This window comes from Sabethes cyaneus, chromosome 3 (assembly GCF_943734655.1).
Source record: "Sabethes cyaneus chromosome 3, idSabCyanKW18_F2, whole genome shotgun sequence".
Lineage (NCBI taxonomy): Eukaryota > Metazoa > Arthropoda > Insecta > Diptera > Culicidae > Sabethes > Sabethes cyaneus.
This window is the reverse complement of record NC_071355.1, coordinates 19,889,356-19,902,100: the sequence shown is the minus strand read 5'-3', so window position 1 is coordinate 19,902,100 and position 12,745 is coordinate 19,889,356. Positions and strand designations below refer to the sequence as shown.

General features: G+C 39.6%; 1 protein-coding gene across 1 annotated transcript in view; it reads left to right on the top strand.

The window, feature by feature from the left end:
• Nucleotides 1-8,505: 8,505 nt before the first annotated feature.
• The window catches only part of LOC128739347 (zinc finger protein sens), a 66,796-nt gene continuing 62,556 nt past the window's right edge, over nt 8,506-12,745 (top strand). The window contains exon 1 of the mRNA XM_053834828.1: nt 8,506-8,919. Coding sequence (XP_053690803.1) covers nt 8,506-8,919 — 414 coding nt within the window. The remainder of the gene's footprint in view (nt 8,920-12,745) is intronic.

Genomic DNA, 12,745 nt, shown 5'->3' with positions numbered 1-12,745 from the left:
CTCAATTCGACTGCTTGACACATTTGCTTGACTTACTACTCGACTCGACTGCTCGACTTAACTGCACGATTAAACTGCTCGACTGGACTACTCGACTGAACTGCTCGACTCAACTGTACGACTTAACTGCTCGACTGAACCGCTTGACCCGATTGACTAGCCTGCTCAACTCAACTGCTCGACTAGACTACCCCTTCCAACTGCGCGACTAGACTACTCGATTCAACTGCTCGACTGGACTACTCGACTTAACTGCTCGATTAAACTGCTCGACTCGACTGCTCGATTTAACTGCTCGGCCGAACTTCTTGACTGAACAGCTTGATTTAACTGCAAGACTAGGCTGCTCGACCCAACCACTTGACTCGACTACTTGATTCGATTGCTCGACTCGCCTGCTCAACTCGATTGCTTGTCGCGATAGCACATGGTCGGCGTTAAATCAGACCGGACCAAGTCGCAAAATTTAGAAAAAATGAGTTAATGATAGCAAACGATCAAGAATTTTCTAGGCAACATTTTACTCTAATCAGACTACATAGATGGTCCAATACGACCATAAAAACTATTTGTTTCAGTTTCCGGCTATGACTATTTTGTGTACAACATCTTAGAGCTATATTATGCAATATAAGAACTCAAAGAACTAATACAAAGATTAAACATCTTCGCAAACACTGGCCAATAGAATGTATCCGCAGTTTTCGGAATTCTGAACAGACATTTATATTTGCCGGATCGTAAGATTCGGGCTCAACTAATGTAGAATATATGCACTTCATTCTGAAATATATTCTAGATTGATGTCTCATTCATTTCTTATTTCCTAAAAAAGCTTTATATCATCGGCACATATTGGCACAATAAAAAGTTTAAGTCCCAAATGAGAACTTTGAAGGACACTAGAAGTAACTTGTACTGGATTCGAACTCTTTTCGTTTAATTTAATTATTTGTTGGCGATTAGTTGAATATGATTCAAGTCACTTCAGAAGCCCTGGCTCAAATCCAATTTTTTGCAATGTTATGCAAGCAGTGCTGCTTACTTGTGTCCGTATTAAATGCTTCTACGTGGTTTCCATTTTCCATTGTATTCATTGTGTAGTCTATGCATTCCAGTAAATTTCAAACCAGATTTAAAGATGAGCTATTCCAATCTTTTATGAAGGTTCCGAACTACAGTGAAAAGTTAAAATGCCGAAACAAAGTGCTAGTAAAACATTTCGTTTTCATACCAAATGTACGGAATTAGACAAAAAAAAAGATACGGCGGTTCTACTCAAAAGTTCAAATTAACGCTCAAAGTAGTGCAAACCATCAGCAAAAAAAGATATGACATGACATTTGGCAATTTTCCAATAGCAGGCACATAAAAATCAATAGATTTCATTGTTGGAGTCGATACCTTAAAGATTTTACAATCGATTGAAGCGAAAAAAATAAGAACCGATTAAGAAATCCTCACATTTTTAGACTTTTTTTTTCTAATAACACCCAATCTGCTCGTTAGAGATGGCTCTATTCTACGTCAAAATAAATCCGAGCACCACTTCCAAATTTGCAGTTTGATCATCCTCTCTGGTCTGCTTTTATCTGTACTGGCTAGTTCAAACATCGGCAATAAAACCATAAAACAGTGTTGTTCCCTTTGACCGCAACAGTTTAGTAGCAACTATTGAACCATCATCTTGCGCAGTTTCATCTAAAAGTGACTGCCCCTGCTCTTGTTGCACAGTAGTGCAACGATAACCCTCTAACAGGCGACATCGTAAATGTAACGATGCGATCAAGCTAATAACTGCCTTCGTTTGCCATGAAGGTACATTCGAAAGAAGCACAGAGGTTATGATTATTATAGAGAAATAATTATGCGGACGAGCGCCAGATAAGAAACAAAATAAATCTTTCTTTCATTATTCATGCCAGATGCGCTACCGCGCCCAGATATTTTGTTCAAACTATATATATTACAAAATTTAAATAAAGCATGTAGACCTCTCACAGAAATTTTCTAAAGTCGATCATTTTGTTCTAGAATCTTTTGGTCGCAATTTCCCTGATACTTGAGCGCTAGGTTACTACGGAACAACTTTAGAACCAAAACGTCGGGAAATCTGTTCTGAACATATTTGCCTTATTTCATGATTGAAAACAAATTTCTTATGTGGCTGTGAGGCTTCAAAAGCAAAGGCCAACTACAGACGCCATTACAGGGTTAAATGGTCAGTTTTGAAAGCACAAAACAGTCGGACTTACAGCTCCGTCCCGTAGACACCTTTAGACGTGTCGTCTCCAAGCTTAAACCTGGCCATTGACCCGCTTTGTCTTGTCGTACCATGCATATTATATTATTGATGTCTTTACGGTTTAAATTGCGGACATGTTCTTAAATGCACATACGAGGCGTGGTTTTTATTCAATTCGTTTCTTTGATTTGACTCATGAACGGTAGTTTAACGGAATCGAAATTATTAGTATGAAAATTAGCATTGTTTAGTTACTAGGTTGGAAGGCGTGACCGGTACTAATGATTTACTAGGGTTAGTAGGTTTGTATAAAATAGGTATATAATTATGTTCAATTTCATGCCATAAGCCAATGCCATTGAAAAATTCATTTGCACGTGCAATTTCAAGTTCAATTGAGTAAAATTTGCGGATTAATTTTAGGTCCACTTTCAAGTTTAATTAAATTTCAATTTCCAGCCCAAATTCATCTAATTTCGTGTACGATTTGAAGTCTAATTTCAAGTTCAATTTGAGATCAATTTTATTTTTTTAGCCGCCTCGTTGGCTATGAGGTGCGATGTTGGTCTAACAAGCCAGTCGTCGTATGTCTGTCGATAAAGAAGAATCAAGTATTAGAAAGACGCCAAAGGCTTTGCTTTTTTCACGTCTAATTTAACGTCAATTTAAAGTTTAATTTAAGTGCTATTTTTAGTTCCTGTACTTTTCAAGTCCTATTTAATGACTAATTGCAAGTCCAATCTTCTATTTATATAAGAGGCTTGTCTGTACCGAAAACTAGGTCTCTGACAGGACGTTATAAGAGGCTTATCGGTAACTAAAAACAGGTCCTTGACAGGACGTCATGCTTTCGTAGCAATGGGTTGTATTTACAGTCTCCTCACTGATCGACTGCTGGACTGCTCGATTGCTCAACTGGTTGACTAGACTTCTTGACTGGACTGCTCGATTAGACTGCTTGATTTGATTGCTCGACAGAACAGCTTAACTGAACTGTTCGATTCAACTGCTCGACTCAGCTGCTTGATTGCACAGATTGACTTGACTGCTCTGCTTAACAGCTCGATTTAACTACTCGAGTGGACTACTCGACTTAACTAATCGATTCAACAGCTTGACACATTTGCATGATTTACTACTCGACCCGACTGCTCGACTTAACTGCATGATTGAACTGCTCGACTGGACTGTTCGATTCGGCTGCTTGACTGGACAACTTGATTCATCTGTTCGACTCAACTGCTTGACTTAACTGTTCATTTCGACGCTCGACTCAACTGCTCGATTGAACTTTTCGACTGGACTACTCGACTCAACTGCTCGACTGGACTACTCGACTGACCTGCTCGATTAAACTGTTCGAATGGACTGCTCGACTTAACTGCCGGTTGAACTGCTCGACAGCTTGATTCATCTGCTCGATTAGACTGCTCGACTCAACTACTTGGCTTAACTGTTCGATTCGACGCTCGACTCAACTACTCGATTCAACTGTTTGGTTCCACTGCTCAACTGGACTACTCGACTTGACTCGACTACTCTACTCAACTGCTCGACTCGACTACTCGACTCAACTGCTCCATTAAACTGTTCGACTGGACTACTCGACTCAACTGCTCGACTGGACTACTCGACACAACTGCTCGATTAAACTGTTCGACTGGACTGCTTGATTCAACTGCATTACTTGAACGCTCGATTCAACTGCTCAACTCGATTGCTTGTCGCGATATCATATGGTCGGTATTAAATCAGACCGGACCAAGTCGCAAAATTTCACAAAACGACTTAGGCCATTGCAAACAATTTTTAAAGTTTTGGTCCCCTCGCCCTGCAAAATTGGCTTTAAAAATCGAGGCAAAAAAATTTGTTAAATTTGAGCAAAATTTTTCGTGTAAATCAATTATCTATGGTTAATAAAATAGCCTAAAGAACTCGAAAAAAGAGTGTACACAGTGTTTACACTTCTAACACGAAACAAAAGTGGAAGTAAAAATAATGTTATTTCAGAAAATCGGCAAAAAAAACTTTCGATTTTGACTATATTTTGGAAAGTTTTTGGCCGGAAAATAATAAGGCCATTTCAAATTATTGTTAAAGTTTTTGTCACCCCCTTGGAAATTGGCTTGAATAATCGGGGGACAAAATAATAAATTGTAGGTTATGGGGTATATTTTTTATAAAATCAATTGTCCGTGGGCTCTAGAGTCTGAAAAACTCGAAAAATGAGTGTACGAGTTGAGTTAACGCTCCTAACGCGAAACAGAAATGGAAATTTGAACAATGGAATTTCCGAAAATCGTCCAAAACGATTTTCTTTCGTTTTTGTCTTTTTTTCGCAGATTTTTGCATGGAAAAAAATAACGTAGGGGAGTGCCGTCGAGGTTGGGCCCCGTTTTGGAATTCGCTCATAACTTTCGTTTCAAAAAGAATTTTGGAAATCTAAATACATTGTTGCAAAGGTCTAAGAATAAGGTATATTTCCGAAAAGTTTTGAACTGGTTGCTTAAAAATAAAGTAGCAGGCATTTACGTGAAGACAGAAAATGTTGTCATAGTCGGGCCATGTTGTACAGGTTGGGCCACCGCAGAAAATCTAAGCCATACGTATTGAAATTCTATATAGAGGCATGAAAAGAATGAATTCCGTGAACAACGGCTCATGTAGGTACAAATACCCTATTTTTAATTGCATTTTTTGCGAAATTTTGGCGAAATCTTGTAAAATCAATATTGCTACAATCACCTTTTCCGAAATTTACAACTACAATGAAAAAACAACAAAAATCTAGGTTTTTATCGTATTTTCGGATCGTAAGATTCGGGCTCAACTAGTTTTAAATATAATCACAAGTTTAATTCCAAGTCTAATTTCAGTTCCCATTTCAATCCAGTTCCAGTCCGCTGTAACCAAATAACTAGATTGCTATTTCGAGCTCAAGCTTCAATATTTCAAGTGCAGTTTTCAAGAAAAATATGAAATTCAATTTTCAGTAAAAAAAACAGTTTAATTTCAAATGATACTTAGTATCTAATTTCAGGTCTAGGCTTTAGCTCCGACTTCAAGATCAAATTCATGTGGGATTTCAAATCATGTCAATTTGAAGTTTTATTTCAATTCGAATTTTAAGTCCGAATTCAAGACCAATTCTAAATTCAAATCAAATTTCAATGATGGCAGATTTCAATTATAAGTATGGCCAATCTTGGGTCCTATTTCATAGCAATTTAAAGTGTAAATTCAAGCTCAAATTTGAGTCCAGTTTAAATGCAAACTTGGAGAACAAGCACAAGTCCGAGTCCGAGTTCAAATTTATATACAAATTCTAATCTAATGTCAAGTCTAATTTGTTGTCGGATGCGCAACGTTAGGCATTCGGACTTTAGCCATACAGACATTAGGCATAGATGGACGGCAGGCTTAATGGACGTTAGCTATAATTTACAAAACTTTGCTTTCCTATGAATACGCACTTGAAATTATCATCGCTTTATCACAATTACAATACAATGAGAAGCGGCGCCGTCCATTTTGCTGTTTGGCGAAACGTCGTTTGCCGTAAAAAAGTTGGCATAATTATAAGAGACTATTCGACAAATACATTTAGCATAACTCCGTAGAAATATTTTATGACTTTTCAAAGATGAATCAGGGCAAGACGCACAGTAGTCCAAAAGGGCGAAAAGTGGAACTTTTTCCTAGTGTCTTTTGCTTTAATTTTATCATTTATGGTCTTCAGCACTTTTGTTCGTATCTTAATCTAAAACTGTCAAAAGTTAGTCATCGCTTACTATAATGAAAATAAAAAATAACTTTTTTGTGTTAGGAAATATAGACATAGTTTCTTCGACAAAGTTGTAAATATTGTAAAAACAAGCAACTTTGCTGAAGAAATAAAATTTTTATGTTTATCGATGGCTGAACTACAGGGTATATTCTTTAAAACTAGTTAAAAAATGGTTTTGCATATTTAGCTTTTGTTAGATGCATTTTACAAGAATGCAATGTTCTAGGCAATTATCGAAGCTCTCAAAATACACGTTTTTGCAGAAGACCGCAAATCTCTTGGGCCTTTACTTGCTGAGTTATCACATATTCAAGCTTTAAATTTCCATATCTTCACGAGTCCATGGGGTAAAATGGGACAAACGGATTTATGAAATAAGCGCTTCATCTTAAAGCTTAAGTCGAGTATTATAAACTTGTACGGGTTCCGCTTGGCCTATTAGCTTAGCTTATTTAAGCTTTATTTTTCCTTAACTTCACGAGCCAAAAGCGATAACTTTGTAAGAAAAGGACTTAGAGATTTGCAATCTTCTGCAGAAACGTGTATTTTGAGTCCTTCAACTTCCTGTAAAATGCAACCAACATTTAGCAAAGTTATTTGCCTTTATATTTTCCATAGCTTTGCCGAAGAAACCATGTGCCTATCTACTAACACAAAAAATTGACGTGTATCGAGCCTTTAGCGAACGCGAAAAACACATAAAACGTATGCTTGCCCTACTCTCATTTGGGTTGTTGGGGCCAAGCGGAACCCATACAAGTTTATAGTACTCGACTTAAGCTTTAAGATGAAGCGCTGATTTCATAAATCCGCTTGCCCCATTTTACCCCATGGGCTCGTGAAGCTATGGAAATTTAAAGCTTGAATATGCGATAACTTAGCAAGTAAAGGTCCAAGAGATTTGCAGTCTTCTGCAAAAACGTGTATTTTGAAAACTTCGATAATTGTATCGTATAATTGTAACTGTAGAACATTGTATTCTTGTAAAATGCAACTAACAAAAGCTAAGTATGAAAAACCATTTTCTAAAGAAGTTTTAAAGAATATACCCTGTAGTTCAGCACTCTATAAAGATAGAAATTTTATTTCTTCAGCAAAGTTGCTTATTTTTACAATATTTACAACTTTGTTGAAGAAACTATGTTTATATTTCCTAACACAAAAAAGTAAATTTTTTATTTTCATTATAGTAAGCGATGACTTACTTTAGTCAGACTGAAATTTTTGGAGCGTCTTAGTAGAATACGAAACCCAAAATTAAGAAAGAAGAAAACTTATCCAATTTAATTCTACTATGTATATTTTATTCACGACAGATACGTATTTCGCTTACGACTTGCAGGCTTCCTCCGTGCCTGTTTCCGAGCAGAAACTTTTGTCAGTTTTAGATTAAGGGGGATATTGATACGAACAAAAGTGCTGAAGACCATAAATGATAAAATGAAAGCAAAAGACACTAGGAAAAAAGTTCCGCTTTTTGCCCTTTTAGACCACTGTGAGACATAAGTATTATGCAATAGTACTTACATAAGATTTCGATACAGGATCTCTGTGTTTTGGGACCATGTTCCCAAGTACATGGATACAGCATACGAGATGTTGTTTTAACAAACTTATCTTGAACGATACAACATTCCTTACTCCCCTGTATAATAACAACTGTACTGTTGCTTATGAACGAATTCATCCCTAACATGCATAACGATGGATTCGGTGTCGAATTTAAAGCTTGTCAAATATGCTTACATTCCGAACATCAACTTGCTCTTGAGCCTAAAATGGAAAAGACGAAATCACAGTAAACACAGGCGATTACTAATAACATATATGAAGGACATTGAAACTTTTCATTAATTTCATTATCTAGTAATCAAAAAACAAACATACAATTTTCATCTGTTAAATTCTGCTCCAACACTTTCCAAAATGTAACATCATCGCTCCATTTACTCACCAACACTTTCAATTCTTTATTTTTTTTCTCATTTACAGCAATGTCTTTCACCGGTTAGTTGAGCAGCAGCACCCCACCACACGTCCACCACCACCAGCACTAGCACCAGGTCGACCATCTTGAGCTTGCCACGAAAAATGCATCACTGCCCTTCGGCTGCCGAAATTGATCCTGCCACCACCTTCACCACCACCACCAGTAACAGCACCATCACCACCATCGCACCCGCTCGGTGCACCGTTCAACCAGTCGATAAGCCCATCATCGAATCGAACCGGCCCACGGGAACTCCTCGGTGGTGCAATTTAAAAACGTTTAAATTTTCGCCAATCTCAATCCGTTACTGCGCGCATTAGTCCGGGACATGGAACGACGACGCAATTGGACCATCACCGTCGTTGGTTAGGTTATATTTTTAACTTCTCGCGAAGGATTCTGTTTCTTGTTTGTTTGCTTCTTCGTTCCCTTTTTTTTGTCGGGTGTTCTCTCGTGGCAACCAAAGTGCAATCGAACATATTTATGTTGAAAATCATCTCGAATGGCATAATGACTTCATCGGGTATGGACATAAGTGAATCGTTTCGGCCTGAAGATCTGGGAAAAACGGATTTTTTCGATTTTGTGACGACCGGTTCGGCGGCGGCGGAGATGACCGTGAATGGCGGAGGGTCCGGTAGTACGGGTGGCAGCACATCCAGCAGTGCGAATGGAGTATCGGCGACGAGAGACCGGCCACCTTCTGCGGTTCGGCCGGGAACCGGAGATGCGGGTGGCACGAGTAGCAATCGGAACGGCCCGGAAACCATTAACGGCGGAGCGACGAGTCAAAGCGGCGAGCAGACGGCGGCTAGCGGGAGCAGCGGGACTGGCTCCAGTGGCAACGTGGGCAACAATGGCAACGGCAATAATCAACCATTGCAAGGATTCGACCAGGTAAGTGCTGATTGCTACCATTTCAACTGAAAGTCATGTTCCACCCTCCTTTCTGCCTGCATCCTCCAACAGCCGTATCATCATCATCCAACGATGACGAGAGCTCTCCAATTGCGGGCTCTCTGCTTTCAGTCTATTCATTCCGTGGCTACGGAGCTCACCTTGATCAGTGCCTACCGCTGCTGCACTGCACTGCCACTCGAGCTCCTCCGAAAAGTGGCCGCTAATTGTAAAATTGCTGTTTCAATCGATTTTAATTGGGTCAATAATACTCCAAATTAATTCCAATGCAGCGTCGACGTCGACGTCGAGACATTGAACTAGAGGCGGGTGCCGTTGTTCGATTGTTTTGTACTCTTTCTTTCCAATGTCAACTTCAAAATATGCTCAATCTTGCGCTGCTGACACTGACACTCGAGCCAGTGAGTAGCATTTATACTCTGACACACACGCGCGTGCACGTAGCGCCGGCTGTCGGTAAAATTTTGCACAATGACATGCGTGCTCTGCGATGAGTACACTATTGACACGCCTACTCATCTTGAAAACAACAAATCTCAGCAAATGTTTCTTCAAAGGCGAGTAACAGATAGCTGGATCATTCATTGCTTATGTTCAATGCAACAAGAAACTTAAGCTTTAGTCACATGTTCTTTAATAAAAGTCAAATGCCTTCAAAGTATTCAAAGTTAGTCCAACATTTTCTTTAAAAAACTAAAATCGAAAGTTGGGAAATATAAGCAAGTAAAAAAGTAAAAAGCTTACAACTTGCAACATACATACACATTCCCTCTCCTCCATAAAGGGAGTTACGTAATACGTGAATGGTCTCTCTGGGCTGATTTGCTCGCCTGTATTGACTCTGACCGACTGACTGACGAATAATTGATGTTGTGACAACTTCGGCAGTCACTGCAGCAAACACTAATGAGAAGTGCCATGAGATAAGAAAAAATAAAAAATAAAATTAGAAAAAGAAATCCTGCTCGGTGAAGGGAAAAACTATCGCGAAAAATGTCGTACTTAAATCAAACCCCGACTGAAACGCCATCAATTACGGAAAACTTAACGCAAATTTGTTATTGAAAATTATTTTTAACTATCGTTTGCAGCCATCAAAACGTGTTCGTGTTCAGTTCACTGTATCATGAGGGAATAATTTCCGATGGTGCAGAGGGCAAACATTTATATGAGGTACATAGACGATAATTATGCTACCTGGCCAGATGAGAACCCTAAACTACTGGGGTCGATGTAAGGAATTATAGGCAATTTCAATTTTTCCTAGCGCGCTAATTTGTTCCTCAGTTATTCCTCGTCTCGGTGCTGGTCCATCTATCCATCCACGCTGGAGAATAAATTTGGAGTCGTACTTCGTGATTAGGGCGCAACTGGTTTTGTATGAAGAAAAAGAAACACACTTCGATCGATCGTCGGTATCCGATGCCGAATAGAAAAGCACAATCTTACAAACAAAGTATAGCAAATCATAAAGGAAACCCTTCATCTGACCGTCTCTGTCTGTTGAGCCTACTTTACGAGGTCGAGCTTTTATTCGCTAGAAGTCAGCAATTGAAGCATTTGTTTACTCAGGAGCATTTATGCCTTCATCACGGACTGCCCGGGAATTCTCGTTTAGTTTGTTTGGTTGTTTCAACTTTGTTGAAAGTAGAACAGCAGCTCTATCAATATGAAACGATACGTTTTGAAAGCGTACCTTAAGGTGTACATGTAAAAAAAACAAAGAACAGTTTTTGCAATAAAAAATCTATAATTTTATTTTTTCTTGCAAATTGCCTTTAAAACATTGGCTAGATTCTTGTAAACAAGCATACTTTTTCCCAAAGCATCATGGTTTTCTAGGAGAAAAGTAATGAGCCCCATTGTTTAAGAAATAGGTAAAACTCAAAACAAATTGGGAACAGTTACAAGCAAAGAGCATGTCTGCAGTATGTCGACTGAATATGCTGGAAAGTACGCAGTTTTATTTAGATGAAGTTACGATTTTGAATTCAGCCTATCATAACAGATACGGCCGATGGAGCGTTGAACGAGCAAAGTTATTCATAATAAAATCCTCCATAATTCTTCTGAAAAAAAAACAAAATATAAAATCATAACTCTTGCAAGAAAATAGTCCGTTTTATGATTTTTGGTGAAAGTAGAAACCACCAGCAGCTAGCTAAGATAAGGTGAAGGTCGTCAGCGGCGAGCTGCGATAGTTAAAACACGTACAATCAAAAGCATTTTGGTGTTGCAGTTTCAAAAGCATACATACTTGGTCCCGAGATCTATTCCCCTAAAATTATGATGCTATTTGTCCGATGGTGCTGGTATATTGTCTCTCAGTTTTCCTCAGTTTTCTCGTTTTCCAGCGGGTAACGTACTGTCGGAAACCAGAATAGGGAAAAGGTGCAACAAGAGGGAGGCAACAAATAAAAAGGACAAAACGAAGGAAAAGCCCAAGCGTTGTCGGGACAAATATAAGGGCAATGCCCTGATTGTCGAAGCTATGGACAAAACTGCACACATGCGCAAATTTTTTTCGAGAAGTGAGGGGAGAGTGATATGAAACAGGCGCACACCCCAATTATCATCAGGACGCGTAGAACACATAGTGGTATGCAGACTGCATCGATACGATGCAAACAATTTGTTGGAGGTGGACAAAATAAGAGTTGGCTGGTCAGTGTGCTCCCTGAGAACCACTCCTCGAGTTACGAAGCAAATGAAGAGATGCTTCAAATGTATGTGCTTCGGTCATTGGGCGAGAGACTGGAAAGGGCCTGACAGAACTGATCTGCGTATAAAATGCGACGAAAAGGGGCACATTGCAAGAGACTGCACGAAGCAACCAAGGTGCCTGCTCTGCAGAAAAAAGGATGGTACCAACCATATGACTTCTACTTCTTCTACCAACCGAGAGCCGGAGTGACTCTTGCTCAGGAATTTCACTCCACTGCACTCGGTCCTGGGCCAATTCGTTGCGCGTCTCGATACACGGAAGTCGAGTAAGTAGTGCCTGCAATACGCGGTTCTTACGTCTGCGCCACTCTCCGCTATCCGTTTGTACTCCGTTAAAATTATCCCGCAACACCTTTCGTTCAAATACGGCAACTGCATGTATGTCTTCCGTAAGCAAAGTTACTGCTTCAAGCCCGTAGAGCACTACAGGTCTGATTAGCGTTTTGTACATCGTCAGCTTTGTGCGGCGGTGTATGTTCCTTGATCGAAGCACCTTGCAGAAGGAAAAGTAGGCTCGACTTCCAGCTTGAATGCGTCGTTGAATCTCCTTTGTCGTATTGTTTTCGGCGGTGACCAGAGATCCCAATTATACGAACTAATCTTATATCAAGATCATCAGAGGCTTTCTGTCGGGCAGAGCGTTCCGGCTATCTCTGAATAGTGTCTGTTCGCAAACGTTTAAGAAGGTGTGCCTCAAGGAATTATCCTGGGGCCCATTTTGAATAACATGTATACATCTGACATACCTCCCCTCCCGGAGGGTGGGATATTGTCTCAGTTTGCGAACGACATAGCAATCATGTAAGAACGTCGTGTCATACGTGTCCCCACATGCAAGCTTCAGTGAGGTCTGGATACTCTGACAGAATATTTTACGAGCTGGAAAATCGTGATCAATGCGACTAAGGGAATCAATGAACGTAAGGGTCCGGTTCTGCGACTCCATCATACAGTGATCCCATGAAGTCGACTATCTCGGACAGCTAGACAGACAGCTGATCTTTAGGTCTTATTTTAATAAAATTATCAACAAATGTAGCATGCTAATCCGGTCCTTGTACCCGATGATATGCAGAACATC